This window comes from Mus musculus, chromosome 13 (genome assembly GCF_000001635.26).
Source record: "Mus musculus strain C57BL/6J chromosome 13, GRCm38.p6 C57BL/6J".
Taxonomy (NCBI): domain Eukaryota; kingdom Metazoa; phylum Chordata; class Mammalia; order Rodentia; family Muridae; genus Mus; species Mus musculus.
In genome coordinates, this window is record NC_000079.6 from 58,021,723 (window position 1) to 58,045,928 (window position 24,206).

Sequence of the window (24,206 nt, forward strand, 5' to 3'; positions counted from 1 at the left end):
TCCCAGATCACAGGCCTGACCTCCCTACAGTGCTCCCAGATGACAGTCCTGGCCTCAATGCAGTGCTCCCAGATCACAGGTCTGGCCTCGATGCAGTGCTCCTAGACCACAGGCCTGGCCTCACTGTAGTGCTCCCAGACCACAGATCTGGCCTTGCTGCAGTGCTCCCAAGACCAAGTCTTCATGTGCCTTTCCTGCATGTCTCAGCTCAGAGCCCTTGGTCTGAGTCAGCAGAATCATTCTTGAAGAAAAGTCAGGTTGCATGTTTCCTCCCACCACATCTTGTTTAAATGGCAGCCACGGACATATCCATTGAGTGAGGGGTAGGGGCCATTAATGAGTTCAGCTTCCTGGCAAACTTCAGAGATGTTCCAGCTCCCTCCTCCAGGCTAGCGATACAGAAGTAGTTCTCAACCTGTGTATGGTGACCCCTCGGGTGGTCAAAGGACCCTTTCACAGGGGTCGCCTAAGACCACTGGAAAACACAGAATCCTACATACATTATAATTCAGAACAGGAGCAAAACTACAGTTATTAAGTAGCCACAAAAATAATTGCATAGTTAGAGGACACCACAACATGAGAAACTGTGTTAAAGGGTCTCAGCATTGGGAAGGTTGAGAACGACTGCTTGAAAGCTTCCCAATGTGTCCACAACCTCCATAAAACTTGCATTAAGTGTTTCACTGTCATTTGGGCTAGCCCCAAACTCTTAGACTCGAGGAATCCTCCTGCCTCAGCCTGGTGAAACTACAGACACATGCCATCCCATCATGCCCAGCAACAATGATTAATTCGCTGAGGTGACCCTGGGTAAGGCTAGGTATGCAGAGGTCTAAAGGAAGAGAAGAGCTGGTTCTGGAATAACAATAAAACTAGTTGCCTGTCACATAATCCTCCTAAAAAATACAATGTACTTGAGAGTCTTACAGGTGCCCTGGCGGCCTGATCCCAGGTCTCAGCTGTTGCTGTGTTAGGGGACTGCAGTTCTGCTTGCTGGAGATTTCTGGTTGCCTGAGTACAGGCAAACTGAACTCCACCTTGACAGGATGGTCATTAGCACCTCCCAAGGAGAACACTGTCACTATGGAAAGTCAAACGGCCATTTATCTTGGTGAGGCTGCTGCCTGGTTCTTAAAACGGCAACTGCTTGCTGAGTGAGTTTGCACGCACACATTCAACACTCTTTCGCTGTCCACTACTCTGCTTCCGGGAGAACGACTGTGAGAATAAACACGCCGGAGCAGATGGTAAACGTGTGTGGATCGAGACTCTAACCCTGGCCACAGGGGATGTCCAGTCAGGTCTGAGGGCTGCCCGGGCTATGCACACTCTCTTCAAGGGGCAAGAGTGGAGTGTGTCCAAACTCTCTTCCATGACAGGTGAGCTGGGCAGAAAGCAGGCCCAGCCAGTCGGTCCCTCGGGCCAGGGCAGGAAGTGAGTCTCTCTTACCCTGGTGCGTGGGGCCGCAGGGCTAACACCAAAAAATTCATCCGAAGGAAGTGTGTCCAGTAGAGTAGAAGACTGGTCCACGCAGGCTCCTAAGCAACAGGTGCCCCTTGCAGGAGCTGATGGCAAGAAACAATTGGGGGTGGGGCGGGGATGGGGGCGGAGCATGTGTCAACCAGAAAGCAGGAAGGCAAAGTTCAAAGAGAGACTAAAGGGTTGGAAAGACAATGGACACTGGGGTCAGACACATCTGGGCTCAGCCACAAGCCCATTACTAGGCAGCTGTTGAGCACAGGCATTACTAGTCAGCTGCTGAGCACAGGCATTACTAGCCAGTTGTTGAGCAGGCATTACTAGTCAGCTGTCTTGAACCCAGGCATTACTAGACAGCTGCTGAGCACAGGCAAGATTTCCAACCTCCATAGGCCTCACTTTCAGCACCTGCATTATCTGAAAACCAGGACCTTTCTCACACGGTTTCTGTAGGCTGGCATGGTACGGTGCACTTGCTACCAGGCTTGGCAAACCACAAGCGGAGTCATTAGGTAGGTACTGGGTGCCATTATAGATGCTCGAGTGGTTTGCTAAAAGAGACTATTGGGAATGTAGAAGAGAAATATATGTGAGCCTTGAATGAGAGTGAGGAGTAAGAAGCCCAGGGGCCACGGTGAGGGTCATCAGGGTCCTAGAGTGTTTGGTGGGGCGTGGAATGAGATGGAAGAGAGGCGGTGCCAATCAAGGGGCTTGGGCCAGGTGTGAGGTCACCCTGTCTACCTGCCTGCCTGCAGCCTTAGCCTCCAACAGTTTTATCTAAAAACAGGACAGTCCCAATCAGGAGCAGGCTGCCATGCCCTGCATATGCCCATCCTAAACGGCTTTTTGTATCATTTCTGAGGGGGTGGACAAAGGTGCCCACTGAGCTGGAATCACAGGAAAACACTGTGCTCAGAACATTCCTGACGGTCTCCTTTACTCCTCCTGGAACCTGATTTTGTTTTTCTTGCTGCCATCTGTGGATCCGGGCAATGCAGGCAGGCAGGCTCTGAGACTGAGAGGCAGCCTCTGGTTGTCCATAGCAACCCAGCCTCAGGGGGCATGCTGGGTGCCAAAGGTGTGGGAGCCAAGATGGTATTAGCTGTTTCTGCTGGAGTGTATCAGGATGAGCTGCCTGTCCCCAGCTCGGGAACACATTCCTGTCACCCTCTGAGGCTATCTCAAGGAAGTCTGCCTCTCTGTTTCAGGGAAAGGACTTTGCTAGCAGACAGTCACCACTGCTGAGAAATGCTGAGACCGCGCTAATCTCTCTCCCCTCCCTCCAATTCTCCAAATTGGGTGCATCAAAAAGCCTGTCTGGGCTGAAACTGTGACAGCTCAAACCAGTCTGCCCTTGGAATTCCCCGCCTGTTCCTCCGTGTAACCCACAGGCCTCTGCGTCCTTCCTTGGCCATCCGCAGAGAGATTTCCTAGGAGTCAGGGCTCAGGTGCCTTCCCACAGAGGACTGAGATAAAAGGCTTCTGTGTCATTTGGAGGCCATGCCATAGAAGAGTTTGGAGCTCGCCTCACCTACAGCCTAAATCTTGGCCTAACCACCCTCTGGCTGCACTTCAAAGACAGGGCAGACACCTGATCCTCCAACTCAGGCTCCAAATTAATTCCTCACCCTATATGTGTGTGCTACCTTGGTGATTGTGTCTATCAAAGAGAACAGCAAAGGTGATGAGGTGGATGTCCTGTGATGAGGTCACAGCAAGGCTCTGCCTTGAGTGTGCCCCTCGCTTTCATGCATTAGAGTCCCTCACTGGAGAAGCAAGCGACCTTGCACAGGGGAAAAACTGAAGACTGCCAGCAACCATGGGAATGAGGTTTTCCCTAGATGAGCCTTCGGGTGGCTGACACACTGACCACCAGCTCGGCTTTGTGGGAAGCCAGAGCTGGCACAGTCCAGCTAAGCCACCCTGGGGCACCCACCCTCAGAAACTTCAGGACACTCAATGTTTGTTGTGTTGAGCCAGGAAGGTTAAGGTAACTCGGACTATGGAAACAGACGATGGCAAGTAGGCAGCATGCACCTATCTTCAAAACCGGGTGATTTTAACTGTGAAAGCTCTCTGAGGGAATAACTGTAGGGAACTTAGCACACTGCTAGGTAACTGAGATCCGGGACTGTCATCACCATGGCGACTATCATGCCTTGCATAGCCATGGACCAGCTGGAAAGCCCTAGGTGAGTCCCTGAACCCTAGTGCATCCCAGGGTTCTCCACCAGCAGAGCTTCCTGACCCACGAAGACAGCGCATGTTTAATGCTCAGCATAAAACGCTGAGAGGCTGCCTAGCAACTGCTATGTAAGCAATATCCCGTGATACTGTGGACGCTTCTGGTGACAAGGACAGAGGTGGAGAAGAAGCAAGATCACCCTGAGCTGCCATCAGAGGGTGGGACCGGGTACCCAGTGGGGAGCTCCTCAGACAGCCTGCATGTACCTAAGTGCTCCAGCCAGCAGAAAGCTTCTCCTCTTCTCCTCCACAGAGCAAGGGCATCTTTGGCATTCCCTCGTTATGACCCTTATATCATGGGAACTGCCCGGTACGTCTGATTCCCCTCCCTTCGTTTGCAGTCTCTTGAAGAATGGATGGTTCCAAGTCTTCGCCTGTCTACACCTACCCCAGTGCTGGGCAACTGTTGGTTGAGCTGGATGAGTTCCTAGGTGACTGGGTACAGCCAAGTGCAGGTGGCAGCTGAGATTTGTCTATTTAATCCAAGTGTCTTGTGGTCTCCCAGGAGTGGTGACTAGGTTCACTCGGCGTTGTGTGGTTTTGCGGGCTGAACTGAACATTCTATAAAGCAGGGTGCCCGTCCTTGCTACATCCATGCAAAATCACACGCGTGGCTACTGAAGGCAGCAGGGAACAAACAGGAGGTGAGCAGTCAGTCAGCACTGGGTCCAGGATGGTTATTTCTTCTTCTAAAATATCAATCGTTCATGAGAGTGCTGCTATCAGACCGCCCCAAGCCAGGACCCAGGCTGTATGCCAAGGACACCAGCAGATAATGCCTGCCTCCCACAGCACATAGCTCAGGGTGGAAGTGTATACTGCAGAAGAGAACCCTCAATAGTTGTCAAAGCCTCAAGCTGCGTGTACATGTTGCTCCGGAAACCACCAACTCCGGTTCTTCCCAGATCCAAATAACTTCCCTTCCCTTCACCAAATAACCTTCCCCAGCAATCACAGTTCCACAGATGAGCAATAATCTAGTAAAGATCAGGCTTTAGGAAGAAACCATTGTGGTGTGAACGGTCAGCACCAATTTTCCCATAAGTCGATGGCAGTGCACTTGCGTGAGCCCCTAGAATCAATTCCTAGTGCTGCCCACGGAAAAACAACATTGATAATTGTATCGAAATCAAGAACACCCATCAATAAATCTGACAGCGAACAGTCGAAAGTCATACATGGACAAGATAAAACATCGCTGAGAGAAGTCACTGGGCCAAATAAACAGGAGCAGACTGAGGCCAACCATCAGATAACTCCTCCCCCGCCCCAATCCCCACTGACCTAGAGATGGAATCCAACCCCGATGACTCCTGCAGCTTTTCTTGCAGAAATAATGAGCGGACTCTGAAGTTAGCAAAACCATGCCCAAGAATAGAACAGTCAGGAATACCTCAGACTTGAAGCCAGTGAGCAAGGTAGCCTAGTGCTTGCATGAGGCAGACAGACGAGCCAAGACACGGAGTAGAAGCCAGGGACAGACCAGGGGGCACAGACTCAATGACTTACAGTAGGGCAAGGACTAAGAAGGGGTGGGCCCTTTCAACATGTGGTATGCTATAACCAGATATTCGGATAAAGAATAAATCAGTTATATGACCCTTACTTCATATAACATATTTTGAAAATATTCTGAAAATGATCCATAGACTTTAAATCTTCAAACTTACAGGGAAAAGTATAAGTTAAGTGAAGGGTGGGTTGGGTTTTTTTTTTTTTTTCAGTTTAAACTCAAAATAAATCACAACAGAAAAAAAAATTGAAACTGTCAGGCGTGGGCATCTGCTCTTCCAAGCGCCGATACTTGGGAAGACAGTATGGCGGCTCCTCAGAAAGTTAAAAATAGTCTGACACATGAGCCAGCAATCCCACTACCACATACATATCCCAAGTCCATGAAATCAGTATGTCAGAAGGCGCCATCGCTACAGTCTCGTCCATGAAGGCTGAGCTACAGCCTCAGCCTTTGTCTATGATGACAGGACAGAGAAGCCACCACACAGCACAGTGGGATATTATTCGTCCTGAAAAAAGGAAGGAAATCTTGTCATTTGCAACACATTTGAAGGGAGAGGGCTTAACACTAAAGAAATAACCCAGGCACAGGAAGACAGCTCTCATCTGCATGCAGACTCTAAAACAGGTAAACACGGAGACAGGCAGGACAGTAGTTACAACGGAGAGTGAGGAAGGGATGATAGCCAGGGAGCCATTAATTAAAAGATACACAGTTTCCCGTGCATGCAGAAAGGCTAATTCAAGAGCTCTGCTCCACAGCATAGTGACCACAGTTGATAAAATGCTACATTGTTGAAAATCATTAAGAGTAAAATGTAAATGTTCTGGCTATAAAAATAAGTAAATAAATAAATTAATTAATTAATTAAATGGATGTGGCCAAACCATATGTTGGATTGCTCGGTTTTGCTGCTCTATAATATATAATACTTCAGAATATTTGAAATCATAATGTACATGATAGACATATACCAGTTTTCTTGTCAGTTGAAGTCACTGATTTTTATAAGTGCTGCTCTTCCAAAGATGCTACTGAGAAGACCAAAATTTAAGCAGGAATCGGAAGAGAATTTCATAAACAGCTGAGAAGGAAAACCGCAAACTAAAAAACTATGCACACACAAAGACCTGAGCCCTTCAATACAGAAAAGGCCCTTAAAAAACTGCTGTTAAGAACACACATTCCACCAGAGGCAGGGACAGAGGGCATAAGCAGAGCATCGCCACCAAAAGAAGTATGAATAACGACATGAAAGCAAGATCAATATCATTCAAGATTAAAGAGACACAAATGAAGATATGTCATTTAATAAAGAGTACTTGACACAGATATACTCACACTACAAAAACAGAATTATTCCAGAGACCATCAACAGTGGATCGTGAAGTGGGCATGGTACAGACATACTGCAAAGCCCCCAGACCCATCACTGCGCCAATGCTGACTTGCTCCGTACCCTCCATTTGTAGCGCTTGCTTTAGTGGGGGCAAAGAGACATGGTTCAGCCTTCACAGAAGATCCCACATACAGGAAAAGGTGCATCTTCAGATATCCCCGAATAAATGTGCAGAGATACTGCTGAAAGGAAAACTCGCCAAGGCAGCTCCGGGTGACTGTTACTTCTAAACTGCAGTGTGGTTTTGTAATATGCAATATACTTATATTTCTACAATTAAAGAAATATAAATTTCTTCACTTTCAAATGAAGGGTGAGAATAGGCCAGCAAGATGGCTCAGTGGGTAAAGGCACTTGCCACCAAGTTTTAACAACTGGAGTTCAGTCCCAGGCTCCCACAGCATGGAAGAAGAGAATGGACTCCCACAAGTGGTTCACGCACACGTACATGCACATGCACGCGCGCACACACACACATGCACACACACACACACACACACATGCACACATACACACACAAACACACACAAAGAGAGGCAGACAGACAGACAGAGGCAGAGAGAGACACAGACACAGAGACACACGGAGAGAAATGTAATAAAATATTTAAAAGTCTCATCTTAATGTTTCAACAAAAACAAAAGACACTGAAGGACTGTAAGGCAAATGGCCAGAGAGAACCAGTCCCTTTTGTACCCTCCCCTAAGAGGATGTGGTGATAAGAGCAGCCATCAAGCGCACATTCGGGTTTGCACAGGACTAGGTGCAATTTGAAGAACAGGTTCCATCTGGTTCCCACCATTGTGGGCACTGGCTATGCTGACACTCGGGCAAGTCACTGAACCGTGAGCCTCAGTTTCCTTCGTAGAACTAAGGCTTGTAAGCACCGGTGTTTGGGTAAAACACACCTACGATGGCTAGTTTACGTCAACCTGACACATCTGGAGTCATCTGAGAGGAGGAAACCTCAGCTGAGAAGATGGCCCCACAAGACTGGGCTGCGGGCAAGCCTGTAGAGCATTTTCTTCATCAGTGATTGGTGGGGGAGGACTCGGTTCTGGCTGGCTGGAGCCTCCCCTGGGCTGCTGGTCCTGGGTTCTATAAGAAGCAGGCTGAGCTCCTCCATGAGGAGGAAGCCAGTAAGCAGCACCCCACCGTGGCCTCTGCATCAGCTCCTGCTCCAGGTTCCTGCCCTGCTTGGGTTCGCGTCCTGACTTCCCTCAGTGATGAAGCCAGATAAACCCTCTCCTCCCCCATGTTGTAGCTGACCACAGTGCGTCATCCTATCAGTAGTAACCCTAAGACAACCTTGTGCCCTCAGCTAGGCGTTTGACACATGGGAAGAACTTCATCTAAAACACGTTCCTGGTAGCACCCTGCTGTGTCAATGGGCTCAGTCTGGCCTCCCTTCCCTGCCCTCCCTTCCCTGCTGGGTCAACTGAGACCTTCCTCCAGCCCCACCCTCACTTGCTCACCCCACCCACATCAGTGTTAAGAGGTGGGAAAATTACTGCTGAGCCTGAGGACTCCTAGGGACCACCAGTGAGAGACATGAAGGAGAGAGAGAGAGAGAGAGAGAGAGAGAGAGAGAGAGAGAGAGAGAGAGGCACTCAGCACCCACTAGCACCTACCTTCCTTTTCTCAGACTCTTCCTTCTCATTCCCTGACTTTCCACCCGTTCCACTGTCCGGAGGCCTGACGTCTGCTTTGTCAGCCCAGCTGTCCTTCATATCCCTTCCCAGGTGAGGAAAGGCACCAGACTGGGGGAGTCCTGACTCCTACACTCCAGCATGCCCCGTTCCTCTGCCTCTCTTGGAACAGCACACATCAGCGTGCTGGAAGCTCCCTACCACTGCTGTGGCCACCCTGAGACTCTAAGCAAAGCAAGCTTCTGGCTCACAGCCGCTGCGCTAGCAAATTCAAGAGGAGCCAGCAGACACCATCTCTTGGGTCGTAAATGCAACCGGAAGCCAGAAAGAACTAAGGCTGAGGGGAAGCCGCTTTCCCTGGGCATTCCTGAGCCGAGGCCCAGGCTGGGCTGGGGCTTACCTTGGGCAGGCTGACTGGAGTCCGGGGCTTGGTCCTGGGGTTCTTGATCAAGAGCCTCTGGTCAAGAGGCAGGAGGTGGTACTTCATGGCTTCGATGAGGAAGTCCTTACAGGTGTTGTTGTTCTTGATCAAAGCTTCCTCCTCAACTGTCTGGGGGTAACAGCACACGGGTGAGCCTCCAGCAGAGTGGGGCCACAGTTCCCTGAGCTCTCCCCAGGCCGGGACATTCCCAACTCTCACTCATCCCTTCTACCCCACACCACCTCAGACTCTGAGAAAGGCCCACAGAGTTCCAAACTACCACATAGAGTCCCGCCTCTCAGCCCTGTTCCACCACATTGAACCCCTGATCCTCACTCTCCTCATCTATAAAATGGGCACATCATCACATGAACAAACTCAGTAGTTTGTGAGGTGCTAGCCCTGAGGAACACACTGATGGACACAAGGCCCCTAATCTGAGCCGCTCCAGTCCAGCTGCAGAATGAGACTGGATTCACTAAGCCTTCAAGCCAGCCATGTACAGAGAAGGCCTGGCCAAGTGTTTCCTGGGCCAAACAGTTAGTTGTGAGGAATGAACATATGGCTGGGCCATCGTCTTCTGGCAGCTTGGAGCTGGCAGGAAAGACGGATTGATGAAGGGAGACCTTTGCCTCTGGAGCCTTCTTTTTCCCAGACATAGAATTCCGAGTTTCTATCGCCCTCCCGTTGGATGGAATCACAAATGTCTAAGGAGGGTATCCAGGCTCGGGCAGCCGGTCCCAAAGAGCCCCTTCGGTGTGAAGGAGAAGCCCCCAGGGAGTTAGCATTCATGGGTACAGCTGTAGCTGTAGCAGGGTGATAAGCAAGCTTTAGAAATACAGGTTGTGCTGGTGCGAACAGGGGAAACAGTGCCCCTGAGCTGTCACCTTAAGAATGATCATGATGGGGGCTGGAGAGGTGGTTCAGTGGTTAGAGCACCAGCTACCCTCTCAGGGGAGCCTGGGACCCATTCCCAGCACCCACAAGGAGGCTCACAACGGGTATCACATGACAGTACGGTATATAGTATATATTGGGACGCCATTTGTCAATGCCCTTTAGGAGCTGGGTAACTTAGCAACTCTGAAGCCCGAAGGCCACCAGTGTGGAGGGAGGAGCTGCCCAGAGTTGCCCCACCGGCTCCTGCACCACCTTCAGGTTAAACTCCTTTAAGTTCAAGGTCAAATAAGCGTTAACGAAGCATCCTTTCCTAGAGGAGTTTACCTCACAAAGCCTGCTAAAAGTCCGTTTTAAAGGAGGGTCCATAGAACCTTTCTCTGGCCTCTCACCCTCTTTCCATAAGCAAACCTGAATTTCCGATGGTAACCAGAATAAGCCCGTGTCTTTGACAAGTTTTTGTCCTGAGGGTCTCGGAAGCTGCCTTAGCTTTCTGTGGAACCCAGTCCCTTGGGCACCCACCCTCACTGTGAAACAGTTGCTGCTGGAGGCCATTTCCATGGGACAGAGTGGGGTTGACCATAACCTTGGTAACTCAGGCAGGTCAGGGGAAGCGACGCATGTGGCCACCAGGTGGCAGCACTGAGGGAACTTCCAGCACATGCCTAAGCACCTGTGAAGGGGTCTCACAAGGAGACACACAGAGCTTGTCACTGAGCCTGTGAACAATAGGAACGTGGCACACAGGACTTCACAAGTACTCATGGAATAAACATCACCTGGCGTCTCAGATAGTAAAACAGCAGCCAGTACCCCCTGGACACCGTAACAGGTCTTTCTTTGTGGATTGTCCCTTCTTGTTCCCACGCAGCCCTATCAGGGCTGGTGTTATTTCAACCAGAGAGATTGAGGTTCTAGGGTCAGGTGCGACAGGGAGTGACGAGGGCCGAGGCCTGGGTGGCGCTGCTCAACCTCCTCTCTCACCCTGGCGTCTGAACACTCCTCGCTCCTTGGGAATGGCTGAGGGCTGACCAACTTGCCTCGGCATTTCGTTAAAGTCACTCATCTGAAGGATCTCAAGGACGTCTGGCACCATCTACTGCACAAAATGAACCAGCCCATGCATAAACAAGACAGACATCATCAGAGGTGGCCGCTCGAGGGAGTGTGTGCTTCAGGGCCATGTGAGGGTGGACCGCAACTTGGACTCCCTCACGCTGTTTGGGGCTACAGACCAACCCCAGTCTCCAAGCTTCAAAGCCCCCAAATTGAAAAGAAGAAGATGGGTGGATATCGATAGGCCCATAATCATTGCCTCCAGGGGCTGTTTAGGGATGAAATGAGAAGACACAAGTGCACCCAGAATTCTTAATCTTTCTTTCTTCTTTCTGAGGGAGTAGAACACACACTGGATGCATCTAGGAAGAGCCCGTTTTCACACTCCTGACCTGGATTGCCTAAGATCACAGCGGAGGGGGCACAAGGAGATCACAGCATAGAGGGAACACGGGGATTTTATGGAAATGCCTCTTCTTTCTCCGTCCTTCCCAGGGAAGACCAACTCATACTGAGCATCCCTTCTATCAGGCTCTGTGCTGACCACCCGCCCGGATTCTTAAGAGTTCCCGAATCCTTGCAACAGCTCGTAGATCCGCTGCAGCATCCAAGACATCAGGAGCACCAGGAGACAGTGAGGTAGCTCAAGGCTGTTGGGTGGAGTGAAAGCTCACATCCCCTGCTCCCATCTGTGCTTTCACATTCCTTGTCTGTACTTCACTCACGATCCAGGGAGTCCATGCCCTCCATCCCCACAGAGACTCATGATGCCTCAGCCACACCACACAGCCAGAGCTCCCTTCGTGCTCCTCTGGCTGGGTGAGCTCGCAAACACTCACCTGGACCAGGTAATCTCTCGGTAACAGAGGGAGCCGGACGTGCTCCATCAGCTTTGCCATGTGGTCTAGGCGAGTCTCCTTCTCGTAATTGATCCATGAAATCACAGCTTCGAACACCTGGGAAGGAAAAACAGAACGCTTGCAAAGAACGGCCTCAGCTCCTAAACCAGGAGGAAGAGTTGCCTGCCAGCCGTGACGGCGTTTAATCTGAGGCTTGATGTTCAGGATGAAACAAAGGTAGGAAGGCCTTGGACACGAGCTGGCCTATCAGAGGACACACACGTAGAATGATAAGCCTGCTGGCCGGGACGTGCAGACATTGTGGTTCAAACTAAGTAAGTTCTGACAGTCATTTAAGGATAGAAACACAGAGTGGTCACTGTAAACTAGGTATGAAAAAGAGTGCTCAAGGGGCTGGAGAGGTGGCTCAGTGGTTAAGAGCACTGACTGCTCTTCTGGAGGTCCTGAGTTCAAATCACAGCAATCACATGGTGGCTCACAACCATCTGTAATGAGATCTGATGCCCTCTTCTGGAGTGTCTGGAGACAGCTACAGTGTACTTACATATAATAAATAAATAAATCTTTGGACTGGAGAGAGAGGGGCCAGAGCAAGAAGAAAAAAAGAAGAAGAAAGAAAAATTAAAGAGTGTTCAAAAGGACCAGAAGCCCTGGGGCATGGTTCCCTCCCCTCTCGTATGTCCCAGGGCATGTAGGATGGTGACAGGGTTGCCCTCTGTCTAAGGCTGGCTCTGATGACAGAAAGTGACACTGAACACCAAAGGACAAGGAAAGATCCTATGCCTACACAAATCACAAATTGAAAGCTGGGGAACCTGAACCCAAAAGGAGAGGCTGTGGCTTGCTTTCCACAGGTTTAAGTCTAAATTCAAATTACACCTGACCATACATGCAGACAGGCAAAGTCCAGAACTGGCGAGGCAGAACCAACCAGAGGTCTTACTGGAAATGGATAAATATACCTTGGGGGAGAAATGAAAATATGAAAAGTTAAAAAAAAAAATCCCTTCTCAGGGAGAAAGCTTGCTAAAAGGCTCACGTAAGTGGGCAGGGACATATGCCCAAGGTGTCCGCTATAGTGCTATCATGGTAGGATTCTTAAAAAGAACAAGGATGAAAAATTGCTCTTTGCTGTTAAAGAGAATAAAACATGGGCTGCAGAGATGGCTCGGCAGTTAAGAGCATTTGTTCTTACAAAGCACCCACAGGGCTCACAACCATCTGTAACTCTAGTTCCAGGGGATCTGATGCCCTCTTTAAGATCAAATTGTACACTTAGCATGTAACACTTCACTGTTTGTGCAAACTCAATGTCCAACAGTCTTGTTTTTCAAACTACAGTAATAGGTCCTAACACAGTGAATAAAATCAGATCCCGGAGCCCACGGACGCTTCAGGAAGTACAGGAAGGGCTCCTTCTGCAAAGGAAACTGCTGGCTAATGAGTGTAAGAGAATGCCAGAATTGTAGTAACTGACTCAGCGAGAGTCACCAACAGACACTAACGTCATAGGTCATAGAGGAATAAGAGTTCTATTCTCAGAGTCATGCCACGGGTGACATCCCTTACAGAGCAGGTGGCACACTCTGACAGATACAACCTTAGACAAGGGATCAAGGTTACTAAACTTACTACCTGTAACAGGACAGATTTATTTATTTATTTGCTTGGTTGGCTGGTTGGTTAATTGGTTGGTTTTGCTTTGGTTTTGCTTTTTGAGAAAGGGTCTCTCTGTGTAGACCTGGCTGTCCTGCATAGACCAAGCTAGCCCTGAACTACAGAGAGCCTTCCACGTCTGCCTCCAGAGTACTGGGATTCAAAGCGTGCACTTCCACACCTAGCCACTAAACTTGTTTGGGTTTTTTTGTTAGTTTGTTTTTATTTTTAAGATTTATTTTTACTGTGTGTCACTTACAGAAGTGCAGGTAACACAGAGGCCAGAAGAGGGCACTGTCTTCCTTGGAACTGGAGGTACAGTTGGTTGTGAGTCACTAGGTGAGTGGGACTCGAACCCATGTCTTCTCCAAGAGTAGTCAGTGCTCTTAACCACTGACACATCTCTCTAGCCAAGAATTTAATTTTTAAAAAAATCAGAATGGAACAGAATTAAAGAAAATGAGCAATACACAGTATATGCTCAGTTTTTCTCATTTTTGAATGTAATGAGCTGTGTATTAATCAACCATACGCACACAAATACTGAAATCCTCCTGCATGTCTTACAAATCCTAAATTCAATAGAGTTCTGTGTGTAATATTCACTCAAACACTTTTATCGGTGAATGGGTGGATGAGCGGGGCCCAGAGGAAGCCTGCAAGGAAGCCATGGCTCCCGGCCAGGCTGGAGTGGAGAGCGGGGCTGGGAGGAGAAGGGGTGGAGCCTGGGTGAGCAGCAGAGAGTCAGAGCTACTGGAGAAGTAGGGCTTGTCTGGGGGAGGTGACAAGCTTCACATGCCATTCACTCCTCCTCTTACTCCCTTGTCCCCGACTGTGAACTTCTACAGGAATGAGAAGATCACCATCTGTCTCCTGCCCACATCCCATATAGTATGATCCCAAGTGGCGGGTGACAAGTGGCGGGTGACAGACATTGAAGAGGAATGAAGCCTTGGGCAGGTAGAGATTAGTCATGGACCACATTCTCCCCTGGAAGCAGCACACCCTTCGCTTTAAAGGTGAAAACGGTGAAGCCTGGGCTGGAGCTGTCCATAAGGAGCTGCCCACAGTGGCAGCACCTCCTCTCCAGCCTCCCTGAGCATCCCCACAGACACAGTGCCTCAGCAAAAGCCGGCCTCAGCCAGGAAGGGCTTCTCACCCTAACCCATAGACCTGATGCAGAGAAAAAGGGGGTGAAAAAAGCCACCAATCCCTGAGAAGGAAACTCACCAATCCCTGAACCACCCCTGCACCCCCAAACTCAGCCACCAATCTTCAATCTAGAAAGCTCTGCCCTAAAAAGCTCTGCCCCCTAGAAAATCCTATATAAGCCCTGCCCTTTGTTCAATTCCCTGCTGGCTGCTCTGCTCCCAGGAGCAGAGAGCAGTCTTCCCTGGATTCATCCTTAGATATTCTGGAAACCTCTAATAAAATCCCTTCATGAGATTTGCTGCCTGGTGAGAGTCTCTCGTTGGAAGGAGCCAAGAAGCAGTGAAGAGAAGACGAGAAGAAGGAGCTGAGCTGAGGTTCCCCTCCTGAGCTCGAGCCTCAGGATGCCCTTCCATTGGGAAGCCTTCTGCCCTCAGAGCTGTGTGGTTCCTGGACTTCCAAGTCCCAGAATACCCTCCCATCTGAGCAGAAACACAGTCCCCAACAGCTCTTCCCGTGAAGGCCTCACAGACGCTGCTGCCATCCTGAATTCTCATATAAGCCAACTAAGCCAATGTTCTTGTCCATCATTAACTTTCCAACCCAGAACCAGAAAGAGGCAGTTGTGAGGTCCCCTCACACCCAGCTGCGGCGCTCCTGTTCCCCATTTGCCTCAACTGCCTCCCAAATGTCTACTAACCCTGCTTGGCAAAGTAGAGCACACAGGTCAAATCCAGCCTGCATTGGTTTTGTAAATAAAAACTCGCTGGAACAGTGCCACACTCATTCAGAGTCTCCAGGGTGCTCCATGTCCAGCAGCAGAGATGAGAATCCCACAGCACAATGCCCAAAATACTCAATATCTGCCGGCTACAGGAAAAATTATAAACTCATACTCTGTAAAATCAAAGCAGAGATCCCAGGGAGTCGAGGGACCGAGTAATACTTACAATGCTACAATGTTTCCGTGGGTTCCCTGATGAACTGCACATGCTTGGCTGCTTGCACTTCTTTGCTTTCAAAGAAACAGGGTCATTCCCTCGCTGACTTAAGCTGCTGAAACAGTTTCTTGGATGCTCTATGTGCAAATGAGTTGAGGCGAAGTCCTTATTGTTGTAGGCTCTCAATCCTTAAGTGTAAGCATAAGCCCTGGCCAGAAAACACTGGGTAACTCCCCACCCCATCCCACCCTGGTTACGCAGGCAGCCAAGGCTGGACCTGAATACCTCAAGTAAAAGAGGATCAGGGGAGTGGGCACTGATGCTAGCTTTCAAAATGTAGTTTGAAAGTCAAGAAGGAGGATTCAAGATCCATTGGCAAGATTGTAACTCGGTGAGGCGATTCTCAGAACAGGAACTGGAAGAGACGCTGATTAAATAATATCAGAGGGGGAAAAAATGAGGCTCCTGTCCATGGACCTGATTTGCTAATCAGGATTGGAGAGGATTTTGATCAATAACATTGTACATGTATAACCTCATTTAACCCACACCAAACTTCCCAAAGAGGTGTTGCGATTCATATTTTAGAGATGATCAAATAGCCTCAGAGAGTAACAAGTTAGCAGACGCCACCGCATTGCCAGGGAGGAGGAACTGCAGATGCAAATTCACCTCAAACCCCAAACCCCAAGTTTGAGTGCTGTCTAATTACGCATCTCAGTCCTGAGTGGCGGAACCCCAGAGCCAGCCGCAGAGCTGGGGGCTAAGTCTTTAAGCCTGTGGTACTAATTATAGCTCTCCACACGGTCCCAGGACATCATCCCAGGGAAGGGACAAGGGCATTTGCCGTGTCTGCTGCCATGTTTTTAAACTGAGTTTCTGTATACAAGAATGGTCACATTTTGTTTCTTTTCTTAATTTTTAAATTAAAATACACTTACATTGTTTCCCCCCTATCTGTTCCTCCCCCCAACCTCCTCCATGTCCCCCTCCTCCCTCTCAAATTCCTAGCATCTTTTTGTTAATATATATGCACATATATATGTGTATATATGTATGTACATACATACATACATACATACATACATACATAGTATACATACATATACAATCTACTGCATCTATTTACCATTGCTGGTATGTCTATGATTTCAGGGCTGACCACTTGATTTTGGATAACCTATTAAGCTCACCCCTGGTGGAAACTAATTCTCTCACTCTCGATAAGCCATTTTGAAGACTTTTAAACAATGGATTAATTTTGTTTTTCTTAAGGAAGTTGACCTGAATGTAGCAGAATCCCTGGGCATCCTACAGAGCTACCCAGAAATACACCAGGAGGAAGAGAGTTCACGTGAGCAGTGTGGGGGGATTGTTTCTCATGCCTTTGCAAACAGCTACTCCATAGTGAAACTGTAGTCCCCTTGGCGCCATTGGTATTTCAAGATTAATTTTCACATAGACTGGGTAAGTTTGTCCTAATGTGACCATGTCATTTAGACATTGTGAAAGGATTTGAAAGATGTTCCTAATGTTTTCTGAAAGCTTGTTTATTTTATAGTTTTAATCAAAAATTTCCTTTTATCATTGAATTTGCCCTAACATTCATATTTTTTTTTTACAATTAATTTAAAATGTTTTTAAAATCACGAGCTGCCTCTGCTTGGGTTTCAGGCAGACCTGGTCAAGGCCCTTCCTCACTCTTTGACTTTCCCTGTATTTGATTTTTGCTTTTAATACTGAGATACATCACAGTTATATCTACTGGTTTAAATTCTGCCATGGTTCATTCCTAGCCTTTTGGAGTAGCAGATCATTTGTTATCTTCATTGAAGCATGGATAATTTAGATTACATTAAGATTAATTCTATAATTGACTTTGGTGTGTTCCATTTCCCACCCAGATACCTTGATGCAGACTACATCATCCTTGAGGAAGGATACCAGATGCAGGATACATTCCTCAGTCTAGGGGCTCGGGGTCAAACGAGCTTGAGAACCACAGAATGCCACAGCCAAATCTCCATCAGAGATGTGTGCAGTTCGTGCAGTTTCATGTCTAAGCTCCCAGGAGTCTGTCTACAGGGCAAAGCTCTGAGCACTTCTCAGCCAGCACTCCCAAATGCAGCGGTTCTCAACATGTGGGTCGTGACCCCTTGGGGGGGTCACAGATCAGATGTCCTGCATATCAGACACTTACACTGCAAATCATAACAACAGCAAAATTAGAGTTATGGTTGGGAATCCCACATGAGGAACTGTATTAAGGGGTCGCAGCACTAAAAAGGTTAAGAAACACTGCCCTAATATATCTGCCCTGAAAAGCTTTTCTTTTAATGCCAAAAAAAAATCTTGTAATATTTTAATTTTATGAGGCACAGTTGGCTAAATTCTACCCTTTAAAAAGAAATTTTGACCCTGAGATCCTTGACTGTGGAATGTATCCTGCATCTGTTATTCTTCTAGGATGAAAAGCTGTCGTCTGCACCAAGGTATCTGGATGAGAAATGGTTCACATAAAAATCAATTATAGAATTATTCTTTTTTATATAAAATATTTATTTATCTATAGAGATATGACTACACTGTCACTGTTGTCAGATACACCAGCAGAGGGCATTTGATCCCATTACAGATGGCTGTGAGCCACCACATGGTTGCTGGGAATTGAACTCAGGACCTCTGGAAGAGCAGCTAGTGCTCATAACTGCTGAGCCATCTCTCCAGTCTTCCCCACCCCCAGTAGAATTATTCTTAATATAAGTCTTAATGTAATCTAAATTATCTGTGCTTCAATGAAGATAACAAATGACCTGCTACTCCACTTTTACAGATCTTTCCTTCACTCCAAACCTCAGCCCTCCACAGATCCTTGACTCTTATGAAACCGAACCCTTCCTTCCACGCGTTTACAACAAGCCGTCCCAAACCGGACGAGAAGTGTCTGCAAATCCTACCGTCCACAGACTGGACTCTACAATGCCTTTCCTACTCAACGATCTGGGACAGAATACTCCTGTGTGTTTTCTGTGAGCATGGGCTATAAGGAGCTCCCTCTGGACACCGGCTCTCAGTCTCTCTGCTTACCACACTGAACTCTCCGTCGGTAATGGCTAGGGCGGCTCATCTCTGTGTCCCCTGACAGAATGCTACAGCAAGGGGAAGCAGAGACAAGCACTTCTGTCTCCGCTCACAGGGTTCGGTTGCTCATGAATTCAGCTGCCTCGCTGAGCCCTGGTGACCTGTCATGCAAGCATCTTCGAGCATTAAGAAGATAAGCCAGCAGTGGTTGGAGGGAGGCGGGGCTGTGGCTAGATTCCATCCCCACGAGGCAGAGGCTACGTGTGGTGTGCTGTACCCGTCATCTTAGCACCTGGGAGGTGGGGACACGGGGATACAGAATTCACAGCTATCCTCTGCTACAGAACCAGATTGAAGCCAACTTGAAATACATCAGCTCTTACCTCAACAACAAGAAAAAATACAAACCTGGAAGTGAACTGTGTTCTAGCCAAGGAACATCAGACACAAATGTATACGTAAATCTTTATGTCACATCTTCAAGTTAAATACTCATAAGAACCTGTCTATGGTATAGGAAATGAAATGCCACCTGCCCTCCGAGCTAGGGGGAGTTGACTAGAAGAGGACTCTGGAGTCTGTGTGCTAGTGGGATGGATCTGTTTGCTCTGTAAAATGTTGAGTTGCACGTGTGTTATCTTCTTCTGCGTTTCTCTACCTGCTACAACACAAACTTCACATTGAAAGAAAACTCCCAAACTCGGCCTGCGGAGCGTGAGTGGCCGAGGCAGACTCTGCTCACTGTGGGAACTTAAGTCTACTTTCCGAAGGATACCAGTGATTAGAGGGACGCTTCCAGAAGCCGTTGTTTAGTAAATCAAAGTCCCAGCATCAGGTGCGGTCTGCCTCCCTAAGAGTGGTCTGTCCAGAAGGCCTCTTGAAGTCCCTAAAACAATACACCTACTGCTGTTGGTTGCCTACCAGAACAAAATGCTAAGACTCTATGGTTCAAGAGAACACACATCCTAGCTACAGGATGTAGGCAAATCTATTTCGAACTGGCTGGAAGGTTCCTCCCTGATGGCTAGCCCTCGTGGTGTCAGAATGTCTGTCACTAAGACTTACTTGTCCATGGACCTCGTGTGCGACAGCACTGGCTAACCAAGGTATGCCCACTGAGGCAACAGTGGTAAGTCTGTTATAGGGATCACCAACCACTTACTGGCTGCAATCAAGGCCCACTCTCCAGGGGCGGGTTGTGGAGGGAGTCATATGAGACACCATAAAGCCAGTCATAGCCCATGGTTTTGAAAGCTACAGGCCTTAACAGGGGAGCCACTGCTGTTATTTTCTAAATGGACATGTGCCTGTCCATCATGCTACCTTCTACAGGACTATGTTCATCCCCGTAGATTAGGGCAGCTTTGGTTATCGAGGCTCCTTTCTGCTTCGATGGTCAGCAGCAAACACAGAGACACTGGACTGTAAAGGTGATGACGACAACTGGCTGTTGAATATTCAGCCATAGATTGGGTGTTTGATTCACCCCCTCCCAGGCTTAGTGAATATTGAAGAGGGATGTAAGTGCCAGAGAAAGCGGGGGAGGGAGTAGTGGGGACACTGACTTCAAACTCACAACCACTGTGATTACACATAAAGGATCTATCTTCACATGGCTGAGCCCCTAGGTAGCCTGACTTGAGGAAGGGGCTTGTGAGAACACATCCCTCCTTGAGGGTTTACCGACAGTCAGTGGTTGATGGGGCATTCTCTTCAGTGGGCCACCGCTGGTAAGGAGCCTGTACTTCTATAAACAAATAAGAAACCCTCTCCCATTCATTCGTAAACAACTCTAATGAAACTCACTAGCTCTCTCTCTCTCTCTCTCTCTCTCTCTCTCTCATACACACACACACACACACACAGTAGGATTACCAGTTGGGAAGAGGAAGAGGATCACTGGGAATATGAGGGGGACAAGAGAGGAGGACAGAGAAGTGAGTATTATTGAAATATGTTATAAACATGTCTGAAAATGTCATCCTGAAAGCCATGATTAAAGATAACCAACACATGCAAACAACAGACACAATGCTAAGGGAGATGAATCTGCTGTCTTGGGGTAAGAAGCTGGCCACAGGGCTGGAGAAATGGCTCAGCGGGTAAGAGTACTGACTGCTCTTCCGAAGGTCCTGAGTTCAAATCCCAGCAACCACATGGTGGCTCACAACCACCCGTAACGAGATCTGACGCCCTCTTCTGGTGCGTCTGAAGACAGCTACAGTGTTAATAAATCTTGGGCCTGAGCAAGCAGGGACCGAGTGAGCAGCCGACCAGAGTAAATAGAGGTTCTAAAAATTTAATTCCCAACAACCACATGAAGGCTCACAACCATCTGTACAGCTACAGTGTACTCACATACATAAGATAAATAAATCTTAAAAGAAAAAGAAAAAGAAAAAGAAATCAAATCCCAGGACTGGCGAGATGTCTCAGTGGTTAAGAGCACTGACTGCTCTTCCAGAGGTCCTGAGTTCAAATCTCAGCAACCACATAACCACATGGTGGCTCACAACCATCCATGAGATCTGATGCCCTCTTCTGATGTGTCTGAAGACAGCTACAGTGTACTTATATATAATAAATAAATCTTAAAAAAATAAAAATTAAAAAAAAGTTGGCACAGACCTCAGAGTAGAGCAGTGATTCCAACAGATCATCTTAAACCATAAGGGTCACCTGCTCGGTCACCAGGAAATAATGTCTTCATGGAAGTCAAGCCCAGCCTGCCAGCCAAGGTTCTACAGCCTGAGTCCCTCACCAGCAGACATATCCCAGGAATTCAGATAGACTGTGTAGCACTAACATAACATCCCCTGGGAGTCATCACTCCAGCATTTCCCAGGAAATAAAATATCACAATTAGACCCTTGAAACATAGTTCAGCACATGTGATAATACAGAGAAAATCCAACCTGAGTTCTCACGAAAACATAGGTTTTAAGAGACTTAGCCCATTTCTTTCTGACCCATGTCTAAATGGGCAAGCAATCCCCTGTCCAGGGTCGATTCAGGGCTGTCTGTGAGAAGTCTCGGTGTCTTATGGAGGATTTCTACTGATGAGTAAAACACCATAACCAAGAGCAACAGGGGAGGGAAGGGTCTCCTGCAGCTTACATCTGACAGTCATCCAGGGTAGTCAGTGAAGGGACTCTCTCAGAAGGACCCTGTGGGATCCTGGCTTGCTCCCCACAACACCACCCAGGACAAGCTGTCAAGGGGTGGCACCACCCACGGTGAGCTGGGCCCTCCCAAATCAATCACATGAGAGTGTTTTCTCAATTGAGCGTCCCTCTTCCCAAATGCCTCTGCTTGTGTCAAGCTGACATAAATCTAGCCAACATATTCATGTTTCATAAGATGGCATGGGATAATTGAGCTGTACAAAGCCAAGACTCGGAGACACCCAACGGTTGCCGAGCCTGGGCACCCACGCCCTGGCAAACTGCACTAGAACTCAGGAGATGTTGCCGAATCTCTTCTTCCTGCGTGCACCCTGGGAGTTTGCTATCCTGCCTTTGTGCTTGCAAGGGTACCTGTAGCCAGAGAGGGAGTCAACAAACCAATTGCTTACAGGCTTCCATTTGATCCACTGCACTGTGTAAAAGAACACAGGAGGGTCTTTGTATTGGCTCAGTCGTGGTGTGGAGGGATGTGGAGAATCGACACAAAGAACTAGTGATATTGCATGATTCGGCCAGGTGTGTCTGTCCTGTTCACAAGCAACAGGTGTGTGTGTGTGTGTGTGTGTGTGTGTGTGTGTGTGTGTGTGTGTGTGTCTGGGCCAGGCACTATCCACTAAGCCATCTCTCTAGGCCCAAGTAGCAGCAACTTTTAAAACAAAAACCAAATGAAGAAAAGGGAGAGAACCCAAAGCTCCTTCTACCCTCTACTCACACTCACATACACACACACACACACACACTCACACACTCACACTCACATACACACACACACACTCACACACACACGCTCACACTCACATACACACACACTCACACTCACATACACACACACACTCACACACACACTCACATACACACACACACACTCACATACACACACTCACATATACACACACTCACACACACACACTCACACTCACATACACACACACACTCACTCTCTTTCTCTCTCATGCATGCACATGCACACACACACCTCCACATGCCTATTCTTTTCTCTGGAGAATTATTAAAAATCAATTGGGTCAGCTGACCTAGGGCAAGGCCACCCTCAGCCTGCATCCCTCACTCCTATGAGGAAAGTTCGGCTGAGCATCCTCATGGTGTCAAGAACTGGGCACAGCACAGAGATCACTGTGGTGCTCTTGATGGGCCTCGAAGTCGGAACTCTAGGCCACAACAATGATCCCCAGCAATGTGGACGCTGGAGAGCATCCCCTGGGGGGGCCTGAGTTGGTCACTAACGATACCAGTAGCTCAACGGATGCCTAACCGCAGCACTGATGGAGCCTTCCTGTCAACAGTATTTCCTGTGTCCTAGGCAAATTCACCCACGTTTCATTCCCTCCTAGAAAAGCGCTACAGGGTAAAACCTACGCCGCTACCCTGCCGCTACCTGCTTGTACAGACGAAAATGCTGAGCCTGGGAAGGGCTCTTTATCCTTTCACTCAACAGTATTTTCCATGGTCTCCCCTGAGCCTCATATCGGCAGTACCTCTGACCACGTGGTGGATACATTCTGGCAGGAGAAAAGTTGCTTATTGTAGCAACTTTCTGGCTCAGAAGAAGCAAGCTGTTTGGACTTGGCCACTGCTGCGCATCTTGACCGTTCGCAGTTCAGCACCACGTCTCCTTGAATTCAAGAAGGGCAGGTTAACTTTTTCCAACTCTGATGTCTGAAACCTGACTGTACCTTATGATACACTCGCAAGAAAGCTATGAGCTATAGGCAAAAGAAAGCTAATATAACCGTTAAATGTGGATTTAGGTAAACCCAGGCTGTGGGATTATAAACCAAACCGAAATGTTTACAGCTGTTGGTACCAAATGCAGTTGAATTTCGACTTAAGATCCCTAGGATTACTTCATACATTGAAAATAAAATAAAATAACAACTATGAACCAAATGTCAGCAGTCCCTATCACAGACTATGTAATTACGGGAAGTAGGAATCTTAAAGTCTGGGGATTGATTTTTCCAAGAACAAAGGACTCACATTCAGATGGCAAACACTTGTCAGAATTTTTTTTTTTTTTTTTTGAGCTTTTAAGCCGCTAGCAATATTTGATGTGCTAAGAAAAATAAAACTGTGCCTTTGGGGGCTGGAGAGATGGCTCAGTGGTTAAGAGCACTTGCTACTCTTACATAAGACCTAAGCTGGTTTCTAAGCACCCACGCGGCAGCTCACGACCACCTTTAACTCCAGTTTCAGGGGATCTGATGCCCTCTTCTGGCTTCCATGGGCACTGCATGTACATGGTATGCAAACATGCATGTAGCTCTCTGAGTTAGAGGCCAGACTGGTTAGCCCTGGCCAGCAAGGGCCACACAGTGAGACCTTGTCTGAATGGGAGGGGAGGGAAAAGGAGGGGAGAAAAGGGGAGATGAGAGGAGGGGAGAACATGGGAAGAGGGGGAAGTCGGGGAGAGGAGAGGAGAGGAGAGGAGAGGGAGGGAAAGTTCATGGTTTGAGATTATAGCTCTCATGGAAGGGAAGGGGAAGGGAGAGCAAGGAAGAGGAGGGAGGGGAGGGGAGGGTAAACTATGGGTTTAGTAGATGAGACAATGTATCCAAACCCTATTATTTTTAAACAATCATGTTGCATGGGTGTTTACCTGTGTGCATATCTATGCACCATGTGTGTGCCTGGTACCTGCAGAGGCCAGAA

At 48.2% G+C, this 24,206-nt stretch overlaps 1 protein-coding gene and 1 non-coding gene across 7 annotated transcripts in view; both read right to left on the reverse strand.

The window, feature by feature from the left end:
- The window catches only part of Klhl3 (kelch-like 3), a 123,252-nt gene that overhangs the window by 21,497 nt on the left and 77,549 nt on the right, over positions 1 to 24,206 (reverse strand). For all 6 annotated transcript variants that reach the window (XM_006517010.4, XM_006517011.4, XM_006517013.4 and 3 more), the window contains exons 7-8: positions 11,504 to 11,620; positions 8,691 to 8,840 (exon numbers count right to left, since the gene is read on the reverse strand). In XM_006517010.4, coding sequence (XP_006517073.1) covers positions 8,691 to 8,840; positions 11,504 to 11,620 — 267 coding nt within the window. The remainder of the gene's footprint in view (positions 1 to 8,690; positions 8,841 to 11,503; positions 11,621 to 24,206) is intronic.
- Mir874 (microRNA 874) lies at positions 1,403 to 1,478 on the reverse strand. The gene has a single exon (NR_030544.1). It is a non-coding gene; the product is annotated as a microRNA 874 (primary transcript).